The following is a 23086-nucleotide window of genomic DNA, read 5'->3' as shown; positions in this document are numbered from 1 at the left end:
TTTGCCAGTATTTTATTGAAGCTTTTTGCATCGATGTCTATCATGGATATTAGCCTGAAGTTTTCTTTTTTAGTTGAGTCTCTGCCTGGTTTTGGTATCAGGATGATGTTGGTCTCATAAAATGAGTTAGGGAGGATTCCCTTCTTTCGTATTGTTTGATGCAGTTTCAGAAGGAATGGAAGCAGCTCCTCTTTGTACCTGTGGTAGAATTTGGCTGTGAACCCGTCTGGACCTGGACTTTTTTTGGTTGGTAGGCTATTGAATGCTGCATCTACTTCAGCCCTTGTTACTGGTGTATTCAGGGTTTCAACTTCCTCCTGGTTTAGTCTCAGTAGAGTGCAAGTGTCCAGGAATTTATCCATTTCTTCCTGGTTTACTGGTTTATGTGAGTAGAGCTCTTTGTAGTAATCTCTGACGTTTTCTTAAATATTACCTATAGTCATAAACATTTACTTTTCCAGATATCACTCACTGAGTAACTGCAATTATGCAGAACATCAGTAACAAAAAGCAAAGTACACACATATACACACACAGATCTTCTGAATAGTGAAGACAGATATCACTGAATATCTGTCTCAGAACGATTCTTGTAACTGTAAGTGTTTGGCCCAGTGCCTGGTCCACAGTAGGCCCTCCATAAATGTTTAGCTCTGATTATGATTCTGTGAGTGTCTTGGCAGCCACTCAGAAATTGATTACTCTTAGTTTACATACAATTTCTTCTATTTAGCATTTTTATTTACCTTCCTTCATAACAGATTAAAATGGAGGAATGGGAATATAGTTGAAGATAGATACTTAAGAGGAAATAAAAAACTGGTATCAAACACACAGAAAAAAACTCCAACTGAGACCATTTAGTGTAGGGCAAACAGCCCTCCATGTTTCTGGAGATTCTGGAGATAATTGTAGCATAGTACAATTCCTTAATAACACAGGATCATCCAGAAAGATTCTGTGATATGTTGTGTCCTCTATTTAAAGTGTCAAGGAAACATTTACTACAATTTTAAAATATATATCTCAAAACTTTAAGTTTATAAAGGTTTTGGCACAGAGAAGTTACAAATCATCTGGAAACTTGACATGAAAAATCATATTATCCACAGCGCCATAAGCATGACACATTATATCAAGGGGACATTTCAACTAAATATAAGGAGATCCTATTCCATTGGCATTGGCTAATTACAGATCCTTTTAGTTTCAATTATCAGTGTGAGACTATCTATGATCTATGGTATTTCTAGACAGAGATCATTATTTTTCATAAGGCACAATAACTTCTTCATGCTATTTGACAGCAAATTGAATTTGATAATAGAATTGCCTCATTTCTTGAAACCAGCAATGTGCACGTGTGTACAATACATGGCACTGAGTGTGTGTCTCAGCATAGGGAGGAGGATGAGCATGTGTTGCTTTGCCTGTCTGTGGCAAAGAATATGTTTTCCTCCCCAGACAGTTAAAATCCTTACTAACTTTTACCCTGAGAGGTGCAGTTCCCTGCTATCCTATACAGTAAAGCTAACCCTTCACAATAAATTATCTTACTCTCCCTGTATAGAAGAAAATCTTAAGTCACTGATTAAGTGACTTTTCATAGCATCACATCCCCAGATAGTTCTTCGAAGGGAAATTTCTATTAACTATGTTTGGAGGCTGGGAAAGCAAAATGGTAAAGAAACAAAAGCACATGATATTTCTTAGACGGCTCTCTTCAAGTCCTGATTTTTCACAAGCTGATTCTTCTTTTGAACCCCCACCAAATGAGAAAGTTTATATTTAGGCAGCACGCAAACTGCAACCAATTTAACCTTGGAGAGGCCGCTTTGGCTTCCAGGGGTTGGTTCACACCACCTTTGGCAGATTCATAACCCTGCTCCTTCACTCCTTGCTCCTCTTCATTTTGGTAATGCCCCACACATGTCAAATTTCCAGCAAATGGTAATCAGGTGCCGTTTTCAATAAGTTTATTATGACAATTGCCTGACCAATAGAAACAATGCATCTTGAAGAAGAGGCATCTATTTTTCCTTTCTCACAAAGGTGCCTAGTAGGCTCAAGGCAATCTTGGGGCGTGAGGGCTAGGCAGTTTAGGAAATATAAGGATAAATAAGATGAAGTGGTATATAAAATAAATTTTAAATATCCCTGAGGGTGGGGGCAGTAGGACCAGGATCTGCTTCTTTTCACATCCCGCATGGCTGAGCTGGGAGGCTCCTTCATTTGCAATGAAGAATCCGTGTCCTGTCCACCCCCAACTTGGTGTTCATGCTGGTGCCTGGTTTTAGATGTTGCTGTCAGGCCCTCAGGGGACGCAGTATTCACCAGGATTTTGATGGATAAGAATCAGTTCTCCACCATTCACATAGAAGTCATCCGGGGAGGTATTGTCAGTAGTCACATTCAAGTAGACTTTGTCTTTGTAAGTCAGAGAGGCCACCATCAAGGAGTTGACAGACCTGACCTTTTTCAGTTGGAAGAGGGGCTCCTCATGCTCCTGGTAATGCAGGCTGATGCTGATGTTCTGGGAGAAGTAGCCCTTCAGGGAGATGAGATAAAACCCATCACAGTTGATGACGATTGAGTTGTTTTGCACCTTCATCATTTCATCCTCCTTTTGGGATATGAGGATGAAACCTTTCTCCTTCTTATATTCTAGGGAGGATAGAGAAATTTTTTTTTATTAATTCCTAGGCATAGTACTGGGTAACAACTTTCCAATACATCTGGAATCAGATGAAGAGAAAGTGATAGGGAGAGATTTTGAAAAGAGTAAAAGCAGTGAGCTGAGATCACGCCACAGCACTCCAGCCTGGGTGACAGAGTGAGAGTGTCTCAAAAAAAAAAAAAAAAAGAAAAATGATAGCGTAAAGGTAAGAGAGCACTGTGTTTCTACCTGTGGGGTGGAATCTGCCTTACCTGTGGAATGGAAGAAGAGGCTATGCTAACACTAGTAGCCAAGAGAGTCTCAGATGGGGCTGAGATTCAGGAGCTGAGATATTACAGAAATTATCACAAAACACCTATGGCAGGAAAGTTTCCTAATATTGGAGTTTCCTAATTTTTCAGAACAGGGTTGGATTGGCAACTTCAGTGCCTCCTTTCTTGCTCAGTGGATAAACTATGAGCAAAGGGTGGCCGTGGTTCCCTGTGCCTTGGCCCTGCACACTACCCATGCTTTGAAGCTTGACCCAACGCAGTTGTTTTCAACTCTTTACTATTCTGTCTCCATCTGACCATGAAATGCAAATTTTCCACATGCCCCAGGCATTGGACCTATCCACAGCAGTTACTAATGGCCGTGCACAGCTGCATTATTAAGCTTATCTGTGGATTCAGGATGGGCTCCCAAAGCTGCAGGTGGAAGAGCTCAAGGGCACAGACTTGCTTCTCTTCTCTACCCCCTATTGCTAGTTTTTCCTGAAAGGTACTTTGAGAACAGTCACTGCCACCGGAGAAAGAAAAGGAGGAAGAGTAGGAGGAGGCAGTGATAAGTTTGGTTATTTTGTGCGGGGCCATTCCAAGTGCAAGCCAAAAATCTTGAATTCCTTTTATTTCCATATTAGCACTAATATCATCCTCAATAGCCAAGTCATTGATGTGAATCAATTAAACTTTTGACAGTACTTACCAGTAAATTGTACTTTGATACTTTGAATTCGAGGATACTGATGTGGTACCTGAGGGAGGAAGAAACATATATTTATAGGAAAAATATCATGAACAAATGAAATTCACAAGTCATATTCAATGGAACAGCGAAGCAGAAAAGTAGTAGCCTGTAGAGAAAAAAAAACAACAAAAGATTTGACTTTTTTTTCTTGAGTCAGGATCTTACTCTTACACCCAGGATGGAGTACAGTGAGTGACATAATCACAGCTCACTGCAGCCTCGACCTCCCTGGGCTCAGTGATCCTCCCACTTCAGCCTCCTGTGTGGCTGGGACTATAGGCACGCACCACCACAGCTGGTTAATTTTTGTATTTTGGGGTTTTAGGGGGGTAGAGATGGGGTTTTGCCATATTGCCCAGGCTGGTCTCAAGCTCCCGACAGCAGGCAATCCTGTCACCCAGCCTCCTGAAGCGCTGGGATTATAGGCATAAGCCACCATGCCTAGCCCTGACTTTTTCTATGAAAATTGGACCTAGACTTTAACCTGCCTCTTGCTTTCCCATACCATCTCAAGATAAATTAGGAGTATTGTGCTCTTTTATGCAAGTATCTGAGATCTGTCCTTACTTCAGCCAGACTTTTCTTTGGTATACTGTTTTGTCTCACTGCGTCCCAGTTTCCCATTTTGTATAACATAGCATTATACTCATAATTTGAACTAAGTCAGTACTCAATTGCAAAAAAAAAAGAAGTAAAACAGTGAAGAAAGGAAACCTGATAGATAAAATGTTGATAGTACTCTTGTGGTTAAAAGAACAAAGAAGCTCAATATGAAGCCAACTCCAAGATCTATTAAGTAAAAAAAAAAAAAGGAGGGGGACAAAATTATACATAAAGTATATTGCCATTTGTGTTAAATAATAACAACACCTATATGGTCATTAAAAGAGTATATATTAACATATCTGAAAGAATACACAAGATATTAGTTGCAAATGTTGTCCCTGGGGGGAAAAATTGGAAGCCTGAAGTCAGGAGTAACATTAACCTTCACTTTTCATGGTCTGCTTTTAAAAAAAAAAAAATGTGCCATGTGTTTGTATTACCTACTAAAAAAGAAAACAGAGAAAAGTGGCTGCTGGGTGCAGTGGCTCACGCCTGTAATCCCAGTGCTTTGGAAGCCCAAGGCCGGTGGATCAGCTGAGGTCAGGAGTTCGAGACCAGCCTGGCCAACATGGTGAAACCCCGTCTCCACTAATAATAAAAAATTATCTGGGCATGGTGGTGCATGCCTATAATCCCAGCTACTTGAGAAGCTGAGGCAAGAGAATCACTGAAACCTAGGAGGCAGAGGTTGTGGTAAGTCAAGATCACACCAATGCACGCCAGTCTGGGCGACAGAGCAAGCGAGATTCCATCTAAAAAAAAAAAAAAAGTGTCTGTTATGCCTGCCAAGAACAACAATTCTTCCCACAAGGTTATTTTGGCATGATGTTCTAATCAAAGATGTGGAGAGGGATTTGTTTTCATGCCCTGGGTAGTGGAATTCCTGCTTCCCACTCTCCTGGCACACTGGTAACCGCAGTCAAGTATATTCCACTGGTACCTGCCCACACAGACAAGGAATTCCCTATTTCTATTATAAGTATCATCACAAGCCTTACCAAGCTAAAACCAACAGGCAGCATAGGAAGAAGGGAGAGCCGTTCTGAGCCCTGCCAGGGACTGGGCTGCAGAAGCAATATGAGTTCAATGTGCTGAGCACATGGAGAGAGGTGCTGACGGGTAGAAGCAGGAGTATACTCTCCCCTCTGTGTACTGTTCATGGCGTGGTGGCTAATTAGTGTTCTTTGTGCTCAAGGGCAAGGCTCTGGAAGACCTGTCAAAAGGCAAATTACCCTACCACCATAGTTCCCTGGGTAAATAAATGTCTCCACTGCTCTCTGGGCTAGTTGGTGCCTGCATGAATTGCCACTTGCTAAAGTCAGAAAGAAGCCATCTGTGGAGTAGCGTAAACGCCACAGGGCTCAGCGCGCAGTGACAGAGTGCTAATGGCAGGCAGGCACTGTGCCAACATACGCAAGCTTCATAATCTCCTTAGCAGCTTCTCGTCTTTAAAACTCACTAGAAGATCAGAGGCATTCCTTTCAGCGCTAGCTTTCCATGATTTAGATTTTAAAAGTTGTGGCTTTAAGTCTAATTTAATAAAAGAGAAAAAACATAAAGCTTCCTCATTCCCAAATTTACTTTCACTTCCTGATCTAAAAGCCCTTGTGATGTGATTATTTTGATGGACTTTGCAAAGCTTCAAAAATATCCTGCAGATTAAAGAATGTTCTAGCTTTTTGAAGGACTCTGATGAAGTAAGGGTGATAGTGACCAGACATGCTCTGGGACCATGATGCTGACAGGCAGTGAGTGAGCAAAGTGCATGTGACTTCCTCTGGGTTGGAGCCTGGACTTCCAGTAGATCAACCTGGAGGAAGCTGATCTACTGGAACTCCAGACTCAGGCATCCTGTTCCTTCTCCTGAAGGTCACGTAGGGTTAGAAATTTGTCTACCCTCAGAAGCCTCTTACTAACATCAATACCATCAAATTTAAGCAATGTTGTGAAGTAGAAAAAGATGGTTCTTCCTCTTGTTCATTGGCCTTCCAACCATCTCTCCCCTCATCCTCTATACCCAATGACCTCATGCTGACTACCCCAGTGCCCAGAGATACCCCCACAGTGCCCAAGTGAAAGCGCTGAAGAGCCTGGCTCCAACCTCATTGTCAAGCTTTATTGCCACATGTATCCTTTCTATGTCTGATGATCTAGCCAACTATTTGTTCTGATCTCCTTGCACTTGGATAGAGAGCCTGGTAGGATGGCACAACGACCATAGACTTTGGAGTCAGATTTAGTTCAAACTGTGACTTCTTTGGAAAAGTTATACCATTTCTTAGCTTTAGCCTTTATACATGTGGAAATAAGACATAATTGTGTTATTGGAACATTCCAGAAGAGGAACATCAAGCTTAGATAGGATAACTTAAAGCATCCAGGAGTTTGCCAGCACATGGTACATGGTAAGCATTTGAAAAATATAGGTCGCATGCAGTGGCTCACGTCTGTAATCCCAGCATTTTGGGAGGCCAAGACAGGCAGGTCACATGAGATCAGGAGTTCAAGACCAGCCTGGCCAACATGGCAAAATCCCATCTCTACAAAAAGTGCAAAAACTGGTGAGATGTGGTGGCATGCACCTGTAGTCTTAGCCACTTGGGAGGTTGAGGCACAACAATCGCTTGAACACGGGAAACAGAGGTTGCAGTGAGCCAAGATCACACCACTGCCTCTAGCATGTCACCCCATCTGTCTCTGCTCATCAAAATCTTGCCATCTTTTAGGCCTAAATCAATCCTTGAGTTTCAGTTTCTGTATTCCCATGCAAGTATTTAAAGTCATTCATTCATGCAAATGTTTATAGTAGCTTTGTTCATAATTGTCAAAACTTGGAAGCAGCCAAAATGTCCTTCAGTAGGAGAATGGATAAATAAACTGATACAACCATACAATGGAACATTATTCAGCACTAACATAAAATGAACTATCAAGCTATGAAAAGACATGGAGGAATCTTAAATGCATAATTATGTAAGAGAAGGCAATCTGAAAATGGTATATACTGAATGACCTAACTATATGACATTCTGGAAAAAGCAAAACTATGGAGACTAAAAAGATCAGTGGGTACCAGGGGTTAGAAAAAGAGGGGGGAGAAATAAATAGGTAGAGGACAGGGTAGTGAAAGTATCCTGTATGATTCTATAACCATGAATACATGCCATTATGCACTTGTCAAAACACTGTATATATATAGAATGTACAACACTGACAGTTAACCCCAATATTTTAAAAAAATCACTCTATTGACTTATGAAATGCCAGTGAATAAAAGTCTTATCTCCTCTACTCAAGACTACTTAGCTGTGTAACCTGGGGTAAATTGCATTTAATTGCTGATTTTTGGAGACAGCAAAAATTTATATATGGTAAAGTTTGAATGAAATGATGTATACCACTGATCAGGACCTGGCATGGAATATTGCAAAAAGTTAATAAACATTAGCAATTACTCATGGATGCACATGGAAAACAAAAGCCATGTCATGTTCATAATTTATTCTACATAATGCTATATAAACTTTATATATCACAACAGAATGAAGAAATGAATTAAAGAAAAAAACGAAGACTGACAAAGTCATCATATCAGTGCCCTGACTCTCTGTAGCTCAGAGAAACAATAAAAAAGAATTTGGTTTTCATGAGAAATATTGACAGAAAACAATCAGAAGACATTTGGTCAAACCCCACACACAGACTTAGTGTTCTGTATATCAAGAAAAGCAAAATACCCAGATCTCCACATACTCAAAGAAAACAGAAAATATCAAAGGGCCTGCGGGCTTCCATCTAAGAAGAGTCTATAGAATAAAGCTTTTTCAGTCTGGAAGGTCTGAAGAGTCCACACCATAGTCAAGGATGAAATGCAAATGCTCCTAAGTATCCATGCCAGAATTGAAGTATAGCCCTGAATTTGGAATGAAATGGTCTTAGAAGCATGAAAAAATGCAAAATAAGTCATATTCTAGTTGAATATTATATTTTGTGGATGAAGAAATTAAGGCCCACAGAAATGAAGAGATTTGATCCATGCCCTTCAGTTTCAGTATAATTTTTATTATACCACACAAGTATCATTTTTTCCCATGCAAATATGAAGTAAGGAAACACTTCTATGAAGATTTTATTAATATTCCATTCCTTGTGTCCACTTTGATAACAATCTTAGAGAAAAGAAGAAGTTGCCATGCAGATGATTGGCAATGGCCTCACCATGAGAAAGAATAGGAAGAACCCACACTCCAGGCTTCCCTCTTGGGTTTCAGGGCGCCCATAAGTGAAGAAAAAAAATAGGAACAATCAAGAACCCACTTGGCAAATATGAGCTACTTCACCAAATGACTGAATAATGTAATGTACAAGCGTCATCTCTGGGAGCAGCTGATCATGCAACAGGAAGGTTACCAGCCCAGTGGTTCTTAAACTCTAAATGTGTATTAGAATCACCACAGAAATACGCTGCTGCTGCTGCTGTTGTTTTAAGTGCAAAGGGTCAGATTATTCACAAAGACTGTAATTCAAAAGGTCTGGGTGGACCCAGGAATCTTCATTTTTATAAATATCCAAGGTTCGGATTTAAAAATCTCTACAGTTAACAATGAACTTCCAAAAGACTAAATCCAGAAAATTTATCTTCAACCATGCTCTGTGCAGAAAGTATGCCTGTCCCAAAGCTGGTGCTCAAGAAATTTTTTCTCTGCTGTGTTATTCAGTAGTTGAATGAATAATACGGTTGTCATATTATTTGGTAGTTTGGTTAAAATTGGCATCAACAATTATTAGGTACCTGCTATGCAGCAATTATTACACTCAACTCTTGGAACACAAAGAGACAGAACATACAATCCTGACTTTTGATGAACTTCTATGGCAGCTGGGAAAATAGTCCCTATATATAAAACCTTTCATAAATACCTACACGCAATGTCAGTCATAAAGTTTCAAAGAACAGACAGTCATTGTAGGCTTTGACAGCACTAGTTGGAAAGACCTGGAGTTAGGCCTTGAAAGACAGAGAAAACCCAAATAAGCCAAAGACATTCTATAATTATTCACAGTTGGAGGAAAGGTCTAGAAATGAGGCCAACCTTTGTGCATTCAAGAAAAAGGCCCTGGTATGGTAGCTCACACCTATAATCCCAGCACTTTGGGAGGTCAAGGCAGGCTAATCGCTTGCACTCAGGAGTCCAAGACCAGCCTGGACCTGTGAAACCCCATCTCTACAAAAAAATAAAAAATAGCTTGGCATACGGGTACACCACTGTGGTCCCAGCTCAGGAAGCTAAGGTGGAAGATTGCTTGAACCCAGGAAGTTGAGGCTGCAGAGAGCCATGATCATGCCACTGCATGGCAGAGTGAGACCCTGTCTCAAAAAAAAAAAAAAGGAAAAGAATAAATAAAACCTTATTGAGCACTTACAATATGCTATGCAGTTTCAAATGTATTACCCCATTTGCTGCTCAAAATAACATTATGAAGTAGAAATAATAATTACCCATGTTTTACAGATGGGAAAATGAAAATTAGTGCTGTTAAGAACTTGCTCAGGAATAAATATGTATTCATTTGAGTTCAGTTGAATCCCAAGTTCATGATAACGTCCCTTCTCTTTATCCTACACTATTGCAAAAGTAAAAAACATCAAAAAAAGCATTTATCTGAGAGTTCGAAATTAAGTTGAATTATTTTCATCAATACTGAATAAGATTAAATATTAATTTTTGAATAGTTGTCAAAATACATAAATATATATCAAAATATTCAGAAATTCTCCTCTAGAAAGAGCTCCTCAACCAATCCTGTCGGGTTGTCTATGTAGTTCAGCTTGCCAAAATCATTAGTTCGGCTCTGATTACATGAAACTGTCCTGGCAAGGAGCTGCAGGCCAATGCACAAGTACAAAGTAGGCTCCTCGTGCACATGCAGCAAAGAAGAGTCAGAATTCGGTTCTTCCTTGGTCTCCTTCGGCGCTCAGCCCTGGGCTGTCCAAGAACACAGGTGAAAAGTGTCTGATATCTGGCGTTTATTCAGAGCTTGTGCTGTGTTCCCAAGAAAGTGACACTTGTTTCAAGAGCTCATCTTTGGAGAGTGTGTACCTCTAATTCTGACTCACTAGGATGTGGCGTGGGGCTGTCAGCCTTAAAGTCATTTGACATTTGTCCTGGTGAAGGGTATCTGTGGCAGGAGCAAATGATACTCGCCAAGTATTAAACCAGGAAGTGGGCTCTGCACTATGTGGGCCTTGCCATTCCTCACTTGGTACAAGACCGCAATGTCAAGGTCTTGGTGGAGGGCGGCAGTGGGACATGGGCTAGTGGGGAGTGGTAGAAACAGATCTGGGGTGGGGACTCCCCAGTTCACCAAACCACCACCACTGGACATGAACCTCTCCTCCCTGCACCTTGGGCTTCATGCCAGCCAGAAAAGATCTGAGAGATCATGAAAGCATGACCTCACAAGCTCTCAGGGTGTGTCTCAAGGGGCCTCAGAAGAGGAAGAGAGAATTTTTCACACTTAGCCACCGCAGTAGACTGAGAGGAGAGATCCTCATCTGACAGACATGGTCTATGCTCAGTGGAAGCAGCCCTCTTACAAAAAGATGAGCCCCAACTTTTGATCAGGGACGTTCAGAATGCCACCCAGAGAGAGGAGCAAGGAGAATGGGAAAAACTGGTTCTTGGGCCAACGAGTTTCCCGTATTCAGAAAGACTTACCCCAAAAGTTACATTTCTCAGAGTCTAAGATGTGTGGCTTTGAAAACCTTGTTGAATAAAGAGTTTATTGGGACTTAATCAACATAAAGAAAAGCCATTGTAACTGTCATCCAACGCCTTCTCTTTCTCCATGCCCAACCCTTACCATCTCTGCCAGCATATTTTGCCAGTCATCTCTCTCTTAACCTCCACCTTCCTCCCCACTATATATCCTGGGTGATATCCTAAGAGCCTCCTCTCTCTCCAACCACTTTTCCCAAAGAGAAACCTCCCTCCTCTCTGTTTCAGAAGGAGCTTGAACTGCGGTTTTATTGCCCCTAATACAATTAACAATTGACAGATTCATGAGAGAAATGTCCTGTATTTAGGTAAACAATCAAATCAACCAAAAGCATCCATGTGACATGAAATTATGTGACTTGCCTACTGCACCAACTCTTCACATCCTCAGAGGGAAGATTTTCTTATATCTTGGTTCCCCTTCCCACATACAACTGAGGAAGCCCTCAGAGTACACTGACAGGGATTTACTAAAACATTTTTGAGAACTCCTGTCCCCACCTCAGTGATTGGTAAGTCTCTACTATAATATCCTCACATCAACTTAGTCTCTAAGCAACTAGAAGGGTAGGTTTACAAGATACTTACTGCATTACCATACCTCCTACCATGTCTCAAAAGTAATGGCACTTAGTAAATAAATGTTGAACTAAGGTGGAACTTAGCCCCTCAGGACATGCCTGGACCTTCACTGGCTACCAGATCACATAATATCTGACACTGGCTCTGGTCAACACTATACATTGCTCAAGGTTTTGCAAATTGGCCTATTCTAGTCAGAATAGCCACTATTAAAAAGTCAATAAGCAACAGATGCTGGTGAGGTTGCATAGGAAAAGAAACACTTTTACACTGTTGGTGGGAATGTAAATTAGTTCAACCATTGTGGAAGACAGTGTGGCAATTCCCCAAAGATCTAAAAGCAGAAATACCATTTGATTCAGCAATCCCATTACTGGGTATATATCCAAAGGAATATAAATCATTCCATTATAAAGATACATGCATGCATATGTTCATTGCAGCACTGTTCACAATAGCAAAGACATGGAATCAACCCAAATGCCTATCGATGACAGCCTGGAGAAAGAAAATGTGGTATATATACACCATGGAATGGAATACTATACAGACACAAAAAAGAATGAGATCATGTCCTTTGCAGGGACATGGATAGGGCTAGAAGCCATTATCCTCAGCAAACTAACACAGAAACAGAAAAACAAACACCGCATGTTCTCGCTTACGTGGGAGCTGAACAATGAGAACACATGGACACGTGGGGGAACAACACACAACGGCGCCTGTTGCAGGGGCAAGGGGAGGGAGAGCATTAGGAAAAACAGCTAATGGATGCTGGGCTTAATACCTAGGTGATGGGCTGATCCGTGCAGCAAGCCACCATGGCACACATTTACCTATGTTACAAACCTGCACATCCTGCACCTGTACACTGGAACATAAAAGTTAAAGAATAAAGAGAAAAGAAAATCAATTTACCATAAATGTGCAGGTTTTGTTTTGGATTCTAAATTCCAAACGTTGATCTGTCTATTCTTATGCCAGGACCAAATCAAATTATATGAGAACTCTTTTCAGTCACGGTGCACATTACCAGTTGTATATTGTCATAATAAAAGTTCGATGTAGAGAAGAAAAAAAAGAAATTGACCCATTCATCCTTGAATATACAAAGACAGTAGCAGAATTATTACAGTCAGTCCCTTTATTTGAAATCACTTATTCCCCTAACTAATTTGTTATATAACAAGGAGGGAATATTGTCCTGAGAAGGCAAGCTGTTGAGTGAACAAGACAGCGCACTGGGATTAGGGACACCTGAGTCCTTCTCTTAGACCAGAAAATGTTCTTTCCCTTCCTTAGTTTCTAGTGTTCTCATCTCAATGTCTAAACTCAATTTAGATTATTGGAATATTCAAAACCAAGATAGATTTCCAAGGTTTGCGTGATAAGAAGACCTTCTAAACAGAAGATCACTTTCAACACAATAGACCCTTCTGCTGTCACAAAAGCAGCAGGACCCTTCTTCCCCAAGTGGCTCCTTCTGATAGTAAATGAGCAACTAAGATTGTACCTATACTATGCTTATTACCCGAGTGACAAAATAATCTGCACCGCAAACCCAGTGACACACAATTTACCTGTATAACAAACCTGCACATGCACCCCTGAACCTAAAATAAAAGTTTACAAAAAGATGATCCCTGGTGTTGTGCATGCAGTGAAGCTCTTCACCTCATCTGTGGGAGGCTAAATAATCCTCAGCATGTGCTCTGATACAAACTGAGACTGGTCAATGGTAACATCATCACAGAATAGCAGTGGGATGAGGATTATGGTGGTGAGAATGATGACTGTCATTTTAAACTAAACCCTTCCTGTTAATTAATGGAAGTGAAACCAAGTACCTAATGCAAAAAAAACAAGTATGCTCACTTTATAATCCCAATCAAGAAACTAGATCTTCAAGCTGGTAGGTAGCTTTCTGTGAAACTTCTTACTGATGAACAGTGCCCTCCTTGGTTATCCAGTGCTTATCGTGTGCTATTGCTTAACTGTGTCTTTTCCTATTGGGTTGCAAACTTGGGGAGGGCAGGGAGGATATGCCTGTTTTGCTCACCTTTGTGTCCTCAGTGCCTGACAGGTAACATGCTCCATGAACATTGCTGAATAAGTAAATGAATGTGCTTTACAGTAGTGGTTTGAATGGTGTCTCTCCCAACTTCGGGTGGGTGTAGAACCTTGGAATGTGACTTTATTTGGAAATAGGGTCTTTGTAGATGCAATTAGTTATCATGAGGTCAACTGGATTAGGGTGGGCCTTAAATCTAATATGACTGGTGTTCTTAAAGAAAAGGAGAAGACACACAAGATACACATTTGAAAGAAAGCCATGTGAATATAGAGGCAGAGCTTGGAGCAATACAGCTACAAGCCAAAGAACACTGAAGATTGCTGGGAGCCACCAGGAGCTAGAAAGAAGCAAGGAAGGATTCTTTTTCTACAGGCTTCAGAGGAGCATGGCCTTCCAACACCTAGATTTCACATTTCTATTTTCCGATACTGTGAGAGACTAAATTTCTGTTGCTATAATTTACCCAGTTTGTAGTAATTTGTTCCAATAGCCCTAAGAAACTACTTACGGCTGAATAGGTTTTTTTCATTTTCAACATAATAGACCCCCCCTGCTGTCACAAAAGCAGCAGGCCCTTTCTTCCCCAAGTGGCTCCTTCTGATAGTAAATGAGCAACTAAGATTGTCCCTATACTACGCTTATTACCGGAGTGACAAAATTTGTATAGAGTGTGAAAATTACACTATCACTTAAGTAATTCTTTCAATCAGTCTGATGGAGCTAGAAAGGCCTTGGGAAGCCGGGCGCGGTGGCTCAAGCCTGTAATCCCAGCACTTTGGGAGGCAGAGGCGGGTGGATCACAAGGTCAAGAGATCGAGACCATCCTGGTCAACATGGTCTCTACTCTACTGTACTTTTAGTCTCTACTAAAAATACAAAAAATTAGCTGGGCATGGTGGTGCATGCCTGTAATCCCAGCTACTCGGGATGCTGAGGCAGGAGAATTGCCTGAACCCAGGAGGCGGAGGTTGCGGTGAGCCGAGATCGCGCCATTGCACTCCAGCCTGGGTAACAATAGAAAAACACAATCAAAAAAAAAAAAAAAAAAAAAAAGAAAGGCCTTGGGAAATCATAGAGCCTAATCTCATTATCATTTTTAAAAATGCAGAAGAAAGTAAGACTGAGAGAGAATAAATTACTGAATTAGTACTAGAATTCAGGTCCTCTTCCTCCTGTACAAATATATCATACATGCAATGCTTTGACTGTTTTATAAAAATAATCCATAAGGTATTATGTGATTGTTAAAGCTTTGCTGATTATGTTGTCTACTTTTGTGCAAGTAGATTTAAAACCTTTTTAAAAAAAAGTCTCTCTTCCCTCTGTGATGACATAAATCCTTCCTCCAATTTTTCTTCAAAAAATACTGATGCCAGAAAAGAAAAAAAATTTTAAAAACAGCCAGCCAATATTCTGAAAGCTCAGACTTGTGGCCTCCTGGTCAAGTATAATAGAAGAAGATAGGACTGGAATTTAGACTGAGTCTTAATTTCTAATCCTGACCTTTCTGTGCAAACCTAGTCAAGTCTCTATGTCTCAAATTTTCTCCGTGTAAAACGACAATCTTTCTCCAAGGTCTTAGTGAAGAAATGAGGTCAGAAGTAAAAAGCTCTGCAAAGATGAGAGACTATTACTGCAAGTACCATTCAACCTCCCTGCTACCCATCCATCCATGCAAACAGACACAGACAACTCAAAAAAGGTTTGAGTTCAGGAGTTATTGTACCATATACAGGGCCAGATGAATACCCATGGGGGTCTTAGAAGCTAAAAACTGCAGTGACCCAACACACAAGTAATTCAAAATACGTTTTACATTACTAAACTGGAAAATAAAATACATGTTTTACAACTTATTTTATAACTCATTAAGATCTTTATGTTTTCCCTTGATGCATGTTTTGATGGTTCTTTATAATTTTTATAATACTGTCATTCTATCCTGATCTTTGATACTGTTTCACTGGCTTTCTAGGATGAAGCTCTGGCTGCCTGCAGGGGAGCCCAGCCCTGAGGGTATACCACTTAAACTCACTGGAGCCCTCGCTTCCCTACCTGTACAATATAGTACTTTGGGAATTAGGGCTCTCTAACCACAAGCTCTTATTAAATTAGTGCAAGAAGAATTAAAGTTCACGTCTGTTTATCCATCTTTCTGTCAAGGAGCATATGTTCTTAAATAGCATTTGCATGTTATCAAGCTAGGCAAACATAAAAATTAATAACCCACCTAAGTTGCGTTTCAGAATGAAATGTCTATTTAAAAAAAAAAACTGGTTATTCCAGTAATATTCCCCAATGCTTCCAAAATTGTGAACCAGATGATATGTCTCTTGTAAATCTAATTTCCTGCCTTATTTGGTAGCCAAGTCATTGGAGAATTGGATGAAATATATCAAAATGAGAAGAAATGGAACAGCCTAAGCCATGTGATCTAAGGGTGTAATTTTAGATTTTTGAACGTGTAAACAGACACTGAACCTAATAACACTTCATAACCTCATAAATTCTCTCCTTCATTCTTCCTTTGTTCTAGAATGCATCCATAATCTCTTAATTAGAAATCTATGTTTAAAAATAATAGGACTCTTCCAAGGTGGATTTTTTTAATCCTAAAAATTACAGTAGGGAAATCAAAAAATTTATGAAGTTATCATTAACTTTAACTGATATGCTTTCTGAGATTTGAGTTACAGTGCATGTGTATGCGTGTGCACACATACTACAAAGCCAACATTTTAGTAGCGATATGTTAATGGAAGCATGTTCATGAATAATTATAATAATCTTAGCTTGTACAAAGCTGTGTATCAGTTGATCCTCACCACAACCAAATTCCAGTCTTGGAAATGAGTAAACTGATGCCCAGGGAATTTCAAGGAATTTACTTGGGGTCAAGAGGTAAAAGCCTGGACTGATAAAGTCTGGTTCCTGTCCCATTGCACTCCCTTTGTACTCCAACGACTGCTCCAAAATGAGACAATATTTTATAGTTTTGTGTAAGCAAATATTGTAATTCCATTGTTTGAAAAGATTGGTTAGCAAAAGTATGGGTGACTACAAATAAAATATACAAAGCATAGGATGCTGAAAAATTTGCTTTCAATTCAGCTCTACCATGTATTTCATTAGCGACTGTGGAGACATAAACCTTTCTGCCTATAACTCAGCTGGGTTCGTCTTTCCTCTTGAAATAGTAATAACAATACATTGTGTGTAGCTCCTCTAACCCAAATGATGCAAAAGGATTAACTTTCATTTTCCATGAATGGAGAAGCCCTGAATTGGGGGAAGCTGCCACTTGAGAGGGAAGTAATTGCTATATGTAAAAAAATAAATAAATAGAAAAGAATTGGAAGGCCAAGGTGGCCAGCTCCTAGATAAGGCTGGGTCCCAAGCAGCTGAGGTCAGAGAAGAGGAACAGAGAGATTGTACCCCTAGATCTATACCTAGAGCCTTTCTGCTTGTTTCCCAACTCTCCACTGTGTGTGTATGTTTGCGTCTATATGTACATACATGTGCAATATTTTCCAGTATCATCCCCATCCTAATTATTCTGTCCCATTTTGAGTACCTGCATTAAAACATATATCTAAATACTTCATTTAGAAAATATCATCACTGTGCAAATAGTGAATTACATTAGCTGCCCCTGATATTGTTGATTCTCTTATATGTGGATAAGCACTTGACTGCCTGACAACGGTTTTCTAATATTTTTTTCTAATCTTAATTCTTCAGGAAAAGAAGATTCGCTGTCTTCAAACAAACACAAGAGAATGGTTACTTTTACAGTGGTGCCCCCTAGTGCCGATCGGATTAGACTCACTTTCTATATTTGCCAAAATACCACACAAGAGAAGCCAAATTTGGAGAGTTGACAATGTTGGTAACTTTTCCTGCATTTTCTTTAGCGTAGGAGAGAATGAAGCATGTTCCTTGACCATGATTCACAAGACCCTTTGTGAAATGCCCTCCACCCCCACCCCCAGCTTTCCAGCTTCATCTCCACCACTTCCCCGCCGGAACATTTAAGTTCAGTTATTCGGAACAACGTGCCATTCGTGCTTAGTAAGCCGTCCGCCCCTACCCACCCATTCCCATCCTCCTGTCTGCTTAAAGAATTTCTCCTCCTTCTAGTATCAGCTGAAGCATTATCTCTTCCCCTAGGTTTTCCTGACTCCCCAGAAGACGGAGGCAGCCTCTCCCTCCTCCCTGCTCTCCTCCTCCCGTTGTCCCTCTAGCATGTCACTCTTTTGTCCCCACCCCACATCTTGTCTGTGAGTGCAAATAGTTCAAAAACCTTCTCCAATGGATGTTTATATCTCCCATGCCTCAAACAGTGCCTAGCAGAAGGAATCACTCAATGTAAAAACAATCTGTGTAAGGATGGCTTGATTGATAATAGGAAGAACTGTAGTGTAGGAATCAGGAGTTTCTGGTGAATTAACCAGCTAAGTGATCACTAATGGTTCACCTACCCTCTCTGGGTTTCTGTTTTCTTATCTTTAAAGAAACTATGTCTAACACCTGCCCCAAATCCAGTGATTCTTAACCCAAAATGCCTTATGACAAGCCAGGTCAACTTCGGATGTTGTTTTAATTCTCAAAGGTTTGCTTATGAAAAGCAAATTCAGATGCCTTTGAAATTATCTTATTTGCAGTCTATTATTAAAAAAGAAGTTCTAAAAGCTTGCTAAATTACATGGAGACATGTAAATTAAGCTAATAGGAAATAAGATTTTTTTTCAGGCAAACTCCTATTTCTCTTATTAAATGATACAAAGAAAGGTCCAACTTGTAGCCCTAAACTTCATTAAGAAACTATGAATTCTAATGCTGGCTCTCACTGATACAGAGCTGGTCAAGTCACTTTTTAAGTACCTCCACTTCTGTTTTTTCCAGCTGAAAAAATGTTAAGAATGTAAGCCTTTAACAGTGGAAATTGCTGAAAAAAAGTATCACTAAAAGCCTTCACATCTTTGAGGGTAACAATAAAGGTGATATGAATCTTGGAAGAACCAAGTTTCAATGGTTTCAGTGAGGTTTCTCACACCTTATAGGTCAGCTTTTACTGCCTTTGTTCTGTAGCTGAAGTTCCAGGTAAGAGTGGAATCCTGACAATTTAAGTGGATATCTCAATATAATATTCAAACAATGTGTATTGATTTTGGTGGCAGGAGGACTGACTTATATACCTTGTGTCATGAATATTCTCAGAGGGCATTCACTGCTTTTCCTTTTCTAAACAGTGTGTTTTGCTAATCTGGAATGGGTCATTTAGATGCGTACAGGATATATTATTTAAGTATAGGAAAGTATATAGGTGCAAATTTGATTCCCCCAATCCCTTCTCAGGAGCCAAGAAATCCATAAGCTCAAACACAAAAATTAACTCACATTTTGCATTTCTCAAATCCTTATATCCCTTCTGTGAATATATAAACTATATACTCATAGGATTTTGAGCTGGAAGACATCTTATTGATCATCTGATCCAACTTTCTCATAATACAGATGATAAAATCAAGGCCCAAAGAGGACAGTACATTAGATGAGGAGTGGGTAGGTCTAACTTTTTTTCTGGCATCTTGAAAAGAAAATCGTCTGCATTTTATGTGCATAAATAGACCTAACCCAGTGATGCGGAAACAGAGGCTACTAAATAAACTTGATTGACGGGAGAGTTGACTGCCAAATGGAGCTTAGTAGCTATATCTGTATTTACAGAGTCATTAATATAGGCAATTATTTCATAGGGCTAAAAAATTCAATCTAAGAAATAAAGGGAAAATCATACTTATTTCCCAAAAACCTTTCTCTTGCAATAAAAGAGATCCAATTTAATTGGGTTAAATGGTGAGCATTCCAGCTCTATTTCACCTCCAGTGCACATCACTGTAACTTTATGTCTTATAAAAGTAGAGGTTTGACTTGCCTCACCACTACCAACACCACCACCACCACCCCCTCAATTCCTCAATCAAAATTCCAAACAGTATTGTAAATGAGTTTTAAATGGCCACTAGTCTATGCCTCTTTTTCAAGAGCTGCTGTACAACGTTCTCTCTCAATCACTCTGTCTTTGTCTGTCTCAAACACACACACACACATTGCTGCTACCACTGCCACCAACACTATTTGGTAAACCATCAGGTTCTACAGAAAACACATACAACCCATCTATGCTATCCTTCTCATAATAAAGTGTAAGTAATAAATATAAGATTAAATGTAAGGACCCATTGTGCTGTCCCAGATCCTATAACAATATAAGAAATTACATTAGCTAATTAGAAATTTAAAAATTTTATAATTAACATCAAGTGAAGAATTTCCAATATCTGTGCAAGAAAAAAAAATCTATATTCAGAGTAGAAAGGAGCATGTTTCTTAAGCAAACAACTCAAATATACCACCTATGTCTTGCTTCCATCTCTGTTCCAGGACTATAGAAGCTAATTCTCCCCTAGAGATCACTCACCATCAGGTTTAGGGTCCTAGAAACAAGTGCCCAGCTTTTCTTCCCACGGCTTTCCTTCTGTCCCAGAGATGCTGGATGGCTTGTCAGAAAGGACCCCCTGTTTTTCTCAACATCTCCTGGGTATTTATAGTCCAAGGTGGCCCCAACCACCAGCAAGCTGTACGTCTGCGTTTCACCTTTTGCTCTCTCCTGCTCAGAGCCCTTGTGCAATCAGTTAGCCCTGCACGGAGCCATGTGTCCTGTGTTTTATCATCCCATGGTGTAAGGAAATATGTAACACTGTGGTTGTTTGAAAAAGCACTCTCAGGGCTCCCAGACCTGGTGAATGCACTCAGCTGTTCTATTTTCGGTTACTCTCTTTGTTTTCTTCTCAAAAGAGCCTAATTCCGGTTGATGTCTTAGGCATCCGGTCGATGTCTTGGGCATCCTGCCATGGACACCTTACTCTTCCCCCACACCCTCTCCCCGAATCGCCTACTTAATTGCACCCTAAGAGTTCTGCAAGAAGACGTAAACGTGTGCTGTGATGAAGAGAGGATAAGTGTACTATCATGCTCACTGGTCTGCAGCCCTGAGCGTGATACCGGCTACACTTCTGGAATTTGGAGACACGAGCACTCTCTGTTGTCCGGTGATCACAACCACACACACTCTCACCAGCCTCCGTGCACTGAAAACCCTATTTCCTGTAGGCAGACAAGCCCAGGCATTTGCCAAGACTGCTCATCTCCTTCTGGTTTAATTGGAGGTTCTTAGTTTCAGACAAGACCATCAGAAATCAAAGTTTGTACTGCCTGACCTTTATCAGGGAGAAACATTTCTAACCCAAAACAACCAGCTGGCGAAACAAGATTATCAGACTAGCCCCAACAAAGGAACATGAGGAGAATGTATATTTATTTTTCTCCAGCAGCATCCTCTGCAGTGAAGAACATCCATGAATAAGAAAAAATAATGTAAAAGCAAAAAGTGTGGAAGAAGAATAAAGTGAAAGAAAAATGGGAATATTTTAATTAAGTGGGGAAAATACTAGAAATAATCTCCTACTACATGATGTATTTAATAAGGTGGGAAAAAGATGAAGTGATGTCTTTAAGTTGTGACAGGCAGAGATAGATTGTGAGAAGCAATATCTGATTAAATCATTGGAGTGAATGAGTGGACACATAGGCATACACATGCACACACACATTGCTGCCCTATTAATTTGATACTTTCCGCATTCTTTAAAAACAAACTCACCTTGCAGATCTATAGAGTTTATGAATATTATGGGAAAGTAAAATTGGTCTCTTTCTTATTTCCTTTTAATATTAATTGCCTGATCAAACACATTACTATCACAATGGATAGACCAGGTATATCAGTGACTTGAAGCTTCAAATTGACAGCTTATAATGGGATAATACCAGGATTCTTGCATTGCAAAGAAAAAGAAAAAAAGTCTAGAAGCAGTGACTCTGCCCTACCTCCACTCTGCCCTACCACTGCCACTGCTGAAAAGAGGGAAGGAAAGGAGAGACAGAAGGGCGTTTAACCACACTTTACGATTGCTGTGGGGAGGGGGAAAAAACTCACAATTTTAGCATAAGATTATGTCCAAGTGACTGTTTGCACTGTTGAAGCTGCCATCAGCATGAGCTGGTGGGAAAATAGCGCCCAGTGGTGCATCTTACCTGAAGAGCAGAGAAGTGCAGGCAGATGTAGGTGAGGCACAGGAGCAGCCCCAGCCCCTGAATTACAGAGGCCACCAGCAATAGCTTGTTCTTCTCGAATCTTGGCCTGGCTGCATTTCCCACATTCTCTTCCAGGGGCTGGACCCTTTCCATCTTCACAATCTGAGTAGAGGGAAGATGAAGATATGAAAAAGGGGAAGCTGGGACGAAACGAAGCCTATCAATCAGAAAATAGGCAAAGGTCTCAGGACCCGAGATAAAAGGCAATTGAAAGAGCAAAGCGGACTCTCTCAGTTTTAACGCTGCAACTTTTGCAGGCAGGCGGGGGAACTTCTTTGTGACTAATCTGAATTTCCCCTTTACTTTCTTTCTTTTTTTTTCCTCTGGGCTAACAGGGAGTTGTTTTTGTGGCATTCCAGTTCTGATTTGAGTGACTGTGAAATGACAGTCATAAAAGTATGCTATTTTCTTAACTTATTGCACCAGTAACAAATTGTGGGCCACTTGGTAAAGATAAAAATCATCATCCGTTGATGTAGGAGCTCATATATCCCTTACCCAAGGTGTCTTAAATCATAGAATAGATTTAGGGGAAATGATAGCCCAAGATTCTTATCTGCACTTTACTATGTAACTAAACATTGAACCCCTCTTGCAGATTCAGAAAGAAAGCACACACAGATCATTCTTAAATCAAAAAGACAAAACAAGAAAATAGGACAGTGGGTCATGTAGAAGTAAAGGACTGAGATCCTCTGGTTGTAGTCTATTGCATGAAAATAAGCTACCATTGTTAAAGCATTTACTATGTGTCAGGCACTGCATTAGATGGCCTTACAATATTTTTCTCATTTAATCCTTTAAGGCAAATTCAGTAGACAATTATATGATTAATTTTCCGCACACCAGAAAAGAAGCAGAAGGGTATCCTTTTTCCCTTCCTTCCAGTTTGCATCTTTCCCATACATAATTTTCCCATGAATGAACAAATGAATAGACGTAAATAAACTTTGAAGACTGTTTCTTTCGGGAGGCCAAGGTGGCGGATCACAAGGTCAGGAGTTAGCGCCTGGCCAACATGGTAAAACCCCATCTCTACTAAAAAAATACAAAAATTTAGCCAGGCATGGTGGTGCATGCCTGTAGTCCCAGCTACTCAGAAGGCTGAGGCAGGAGAATTGCTTGAACCCAGGAGGCGGAGGT

The 23086-nt window shown here is 40.2% G+C and overlaps 1 protein-coding gene and 1 long non-coding RNA gene across 3 annotated transcripts in view; one reads left to right on the top strand and one right to left on the bottom strand.

Annotated features, from left to right (window-relative positions):
• The window catches only part of LOC116560134, a 351496-nt gene extending 333842 nt beyond the window's left edge, over positions 1-17654 (top strand). The window contains exon 4 of the long non-coding RNA XR_004272811.1: positions 17465-17654. This is a non-coding gene — a long non-coding RNA (uncharacterized LOC116560134). The remainder of the gene's footprint in view (positions 1-17464) is intronic.
• TNFSF4 (TNF superfamily member 4) lies at positions 378-22190 on the bottom strand. Of its 2 annotated transcripts, none has more exons than XM_032291370.1 (3): positions 21884-22190; positions 3641-3689; positions 378-2664 (listed from the first exon to the last, which is right to left on the bottom strand). In XM_032291370.1, the coding sequence occupies exons 1-3, from the start codon at positions 22034-22036 to the stop codon at positions 2315-2317; spliced, it is 552 nt and encodes a 183-aa protein (XP_032147261.1). In that variant the 5' UTR covers positions 22037-22190; the 3' UTR covers positions 378-2314. The 2 variants fall into 2 exon arrangements, with proteins under 2 accessions (XP_032147261.1, XP_032147260.1); XM_032291369.1 differs by lacking the exon at positions 21884-22190 and adding an exon at positions 20208-20957.
• Positions 22191-23086: the final 896 nt, after the last annotated feature.

The sequence above is a fragment of the Sapajus apella genome, unplaced genomic scaffold (assembly GCF_009761245.1).
Source record: "Sapajus apella isolate SASKATOON/1434 unplaced genomic scaffold, GSC_monkey_1.0 scaffold25, whole genome shotgun sequence".
In the NCBI taxonomy this organism is placed as follows: Eukaryota; Metazoa; Chordata; class Mammalia; order Primates; family Cebidae; genus Sapajus; species Sapajus apella.
Note: the sequence above shows the minus strand (reverse complement) of the source record. Positions and strands in the feature narration are given on the sequence as shown.

Bases quoted from the DNA above. Each gene is read 5' to 3' on its own strand.
- TNFSF4 (XM_032291370.1), bottom strand. From the start codon at position 22,036: ATGGAAAGGGTCCAGCCCCTGGAAGAGAATGTGGGAAATGCAGCCAGG. The intron at 3,690-21,883 runs GTAAGATGCACC...TTCCTCCCTCAG, and splicing joins TGCACTTCTCTGCTCTTCAG to GTACCACATCAGTATCCTCG. The intron at 2,665-3,640 runs GTAAGTACTGTC...TATCCTCCCTAG, and splicing joins TATCAAAGTACAATTTACTG to AATATAAGAAGGAGAAAGGT.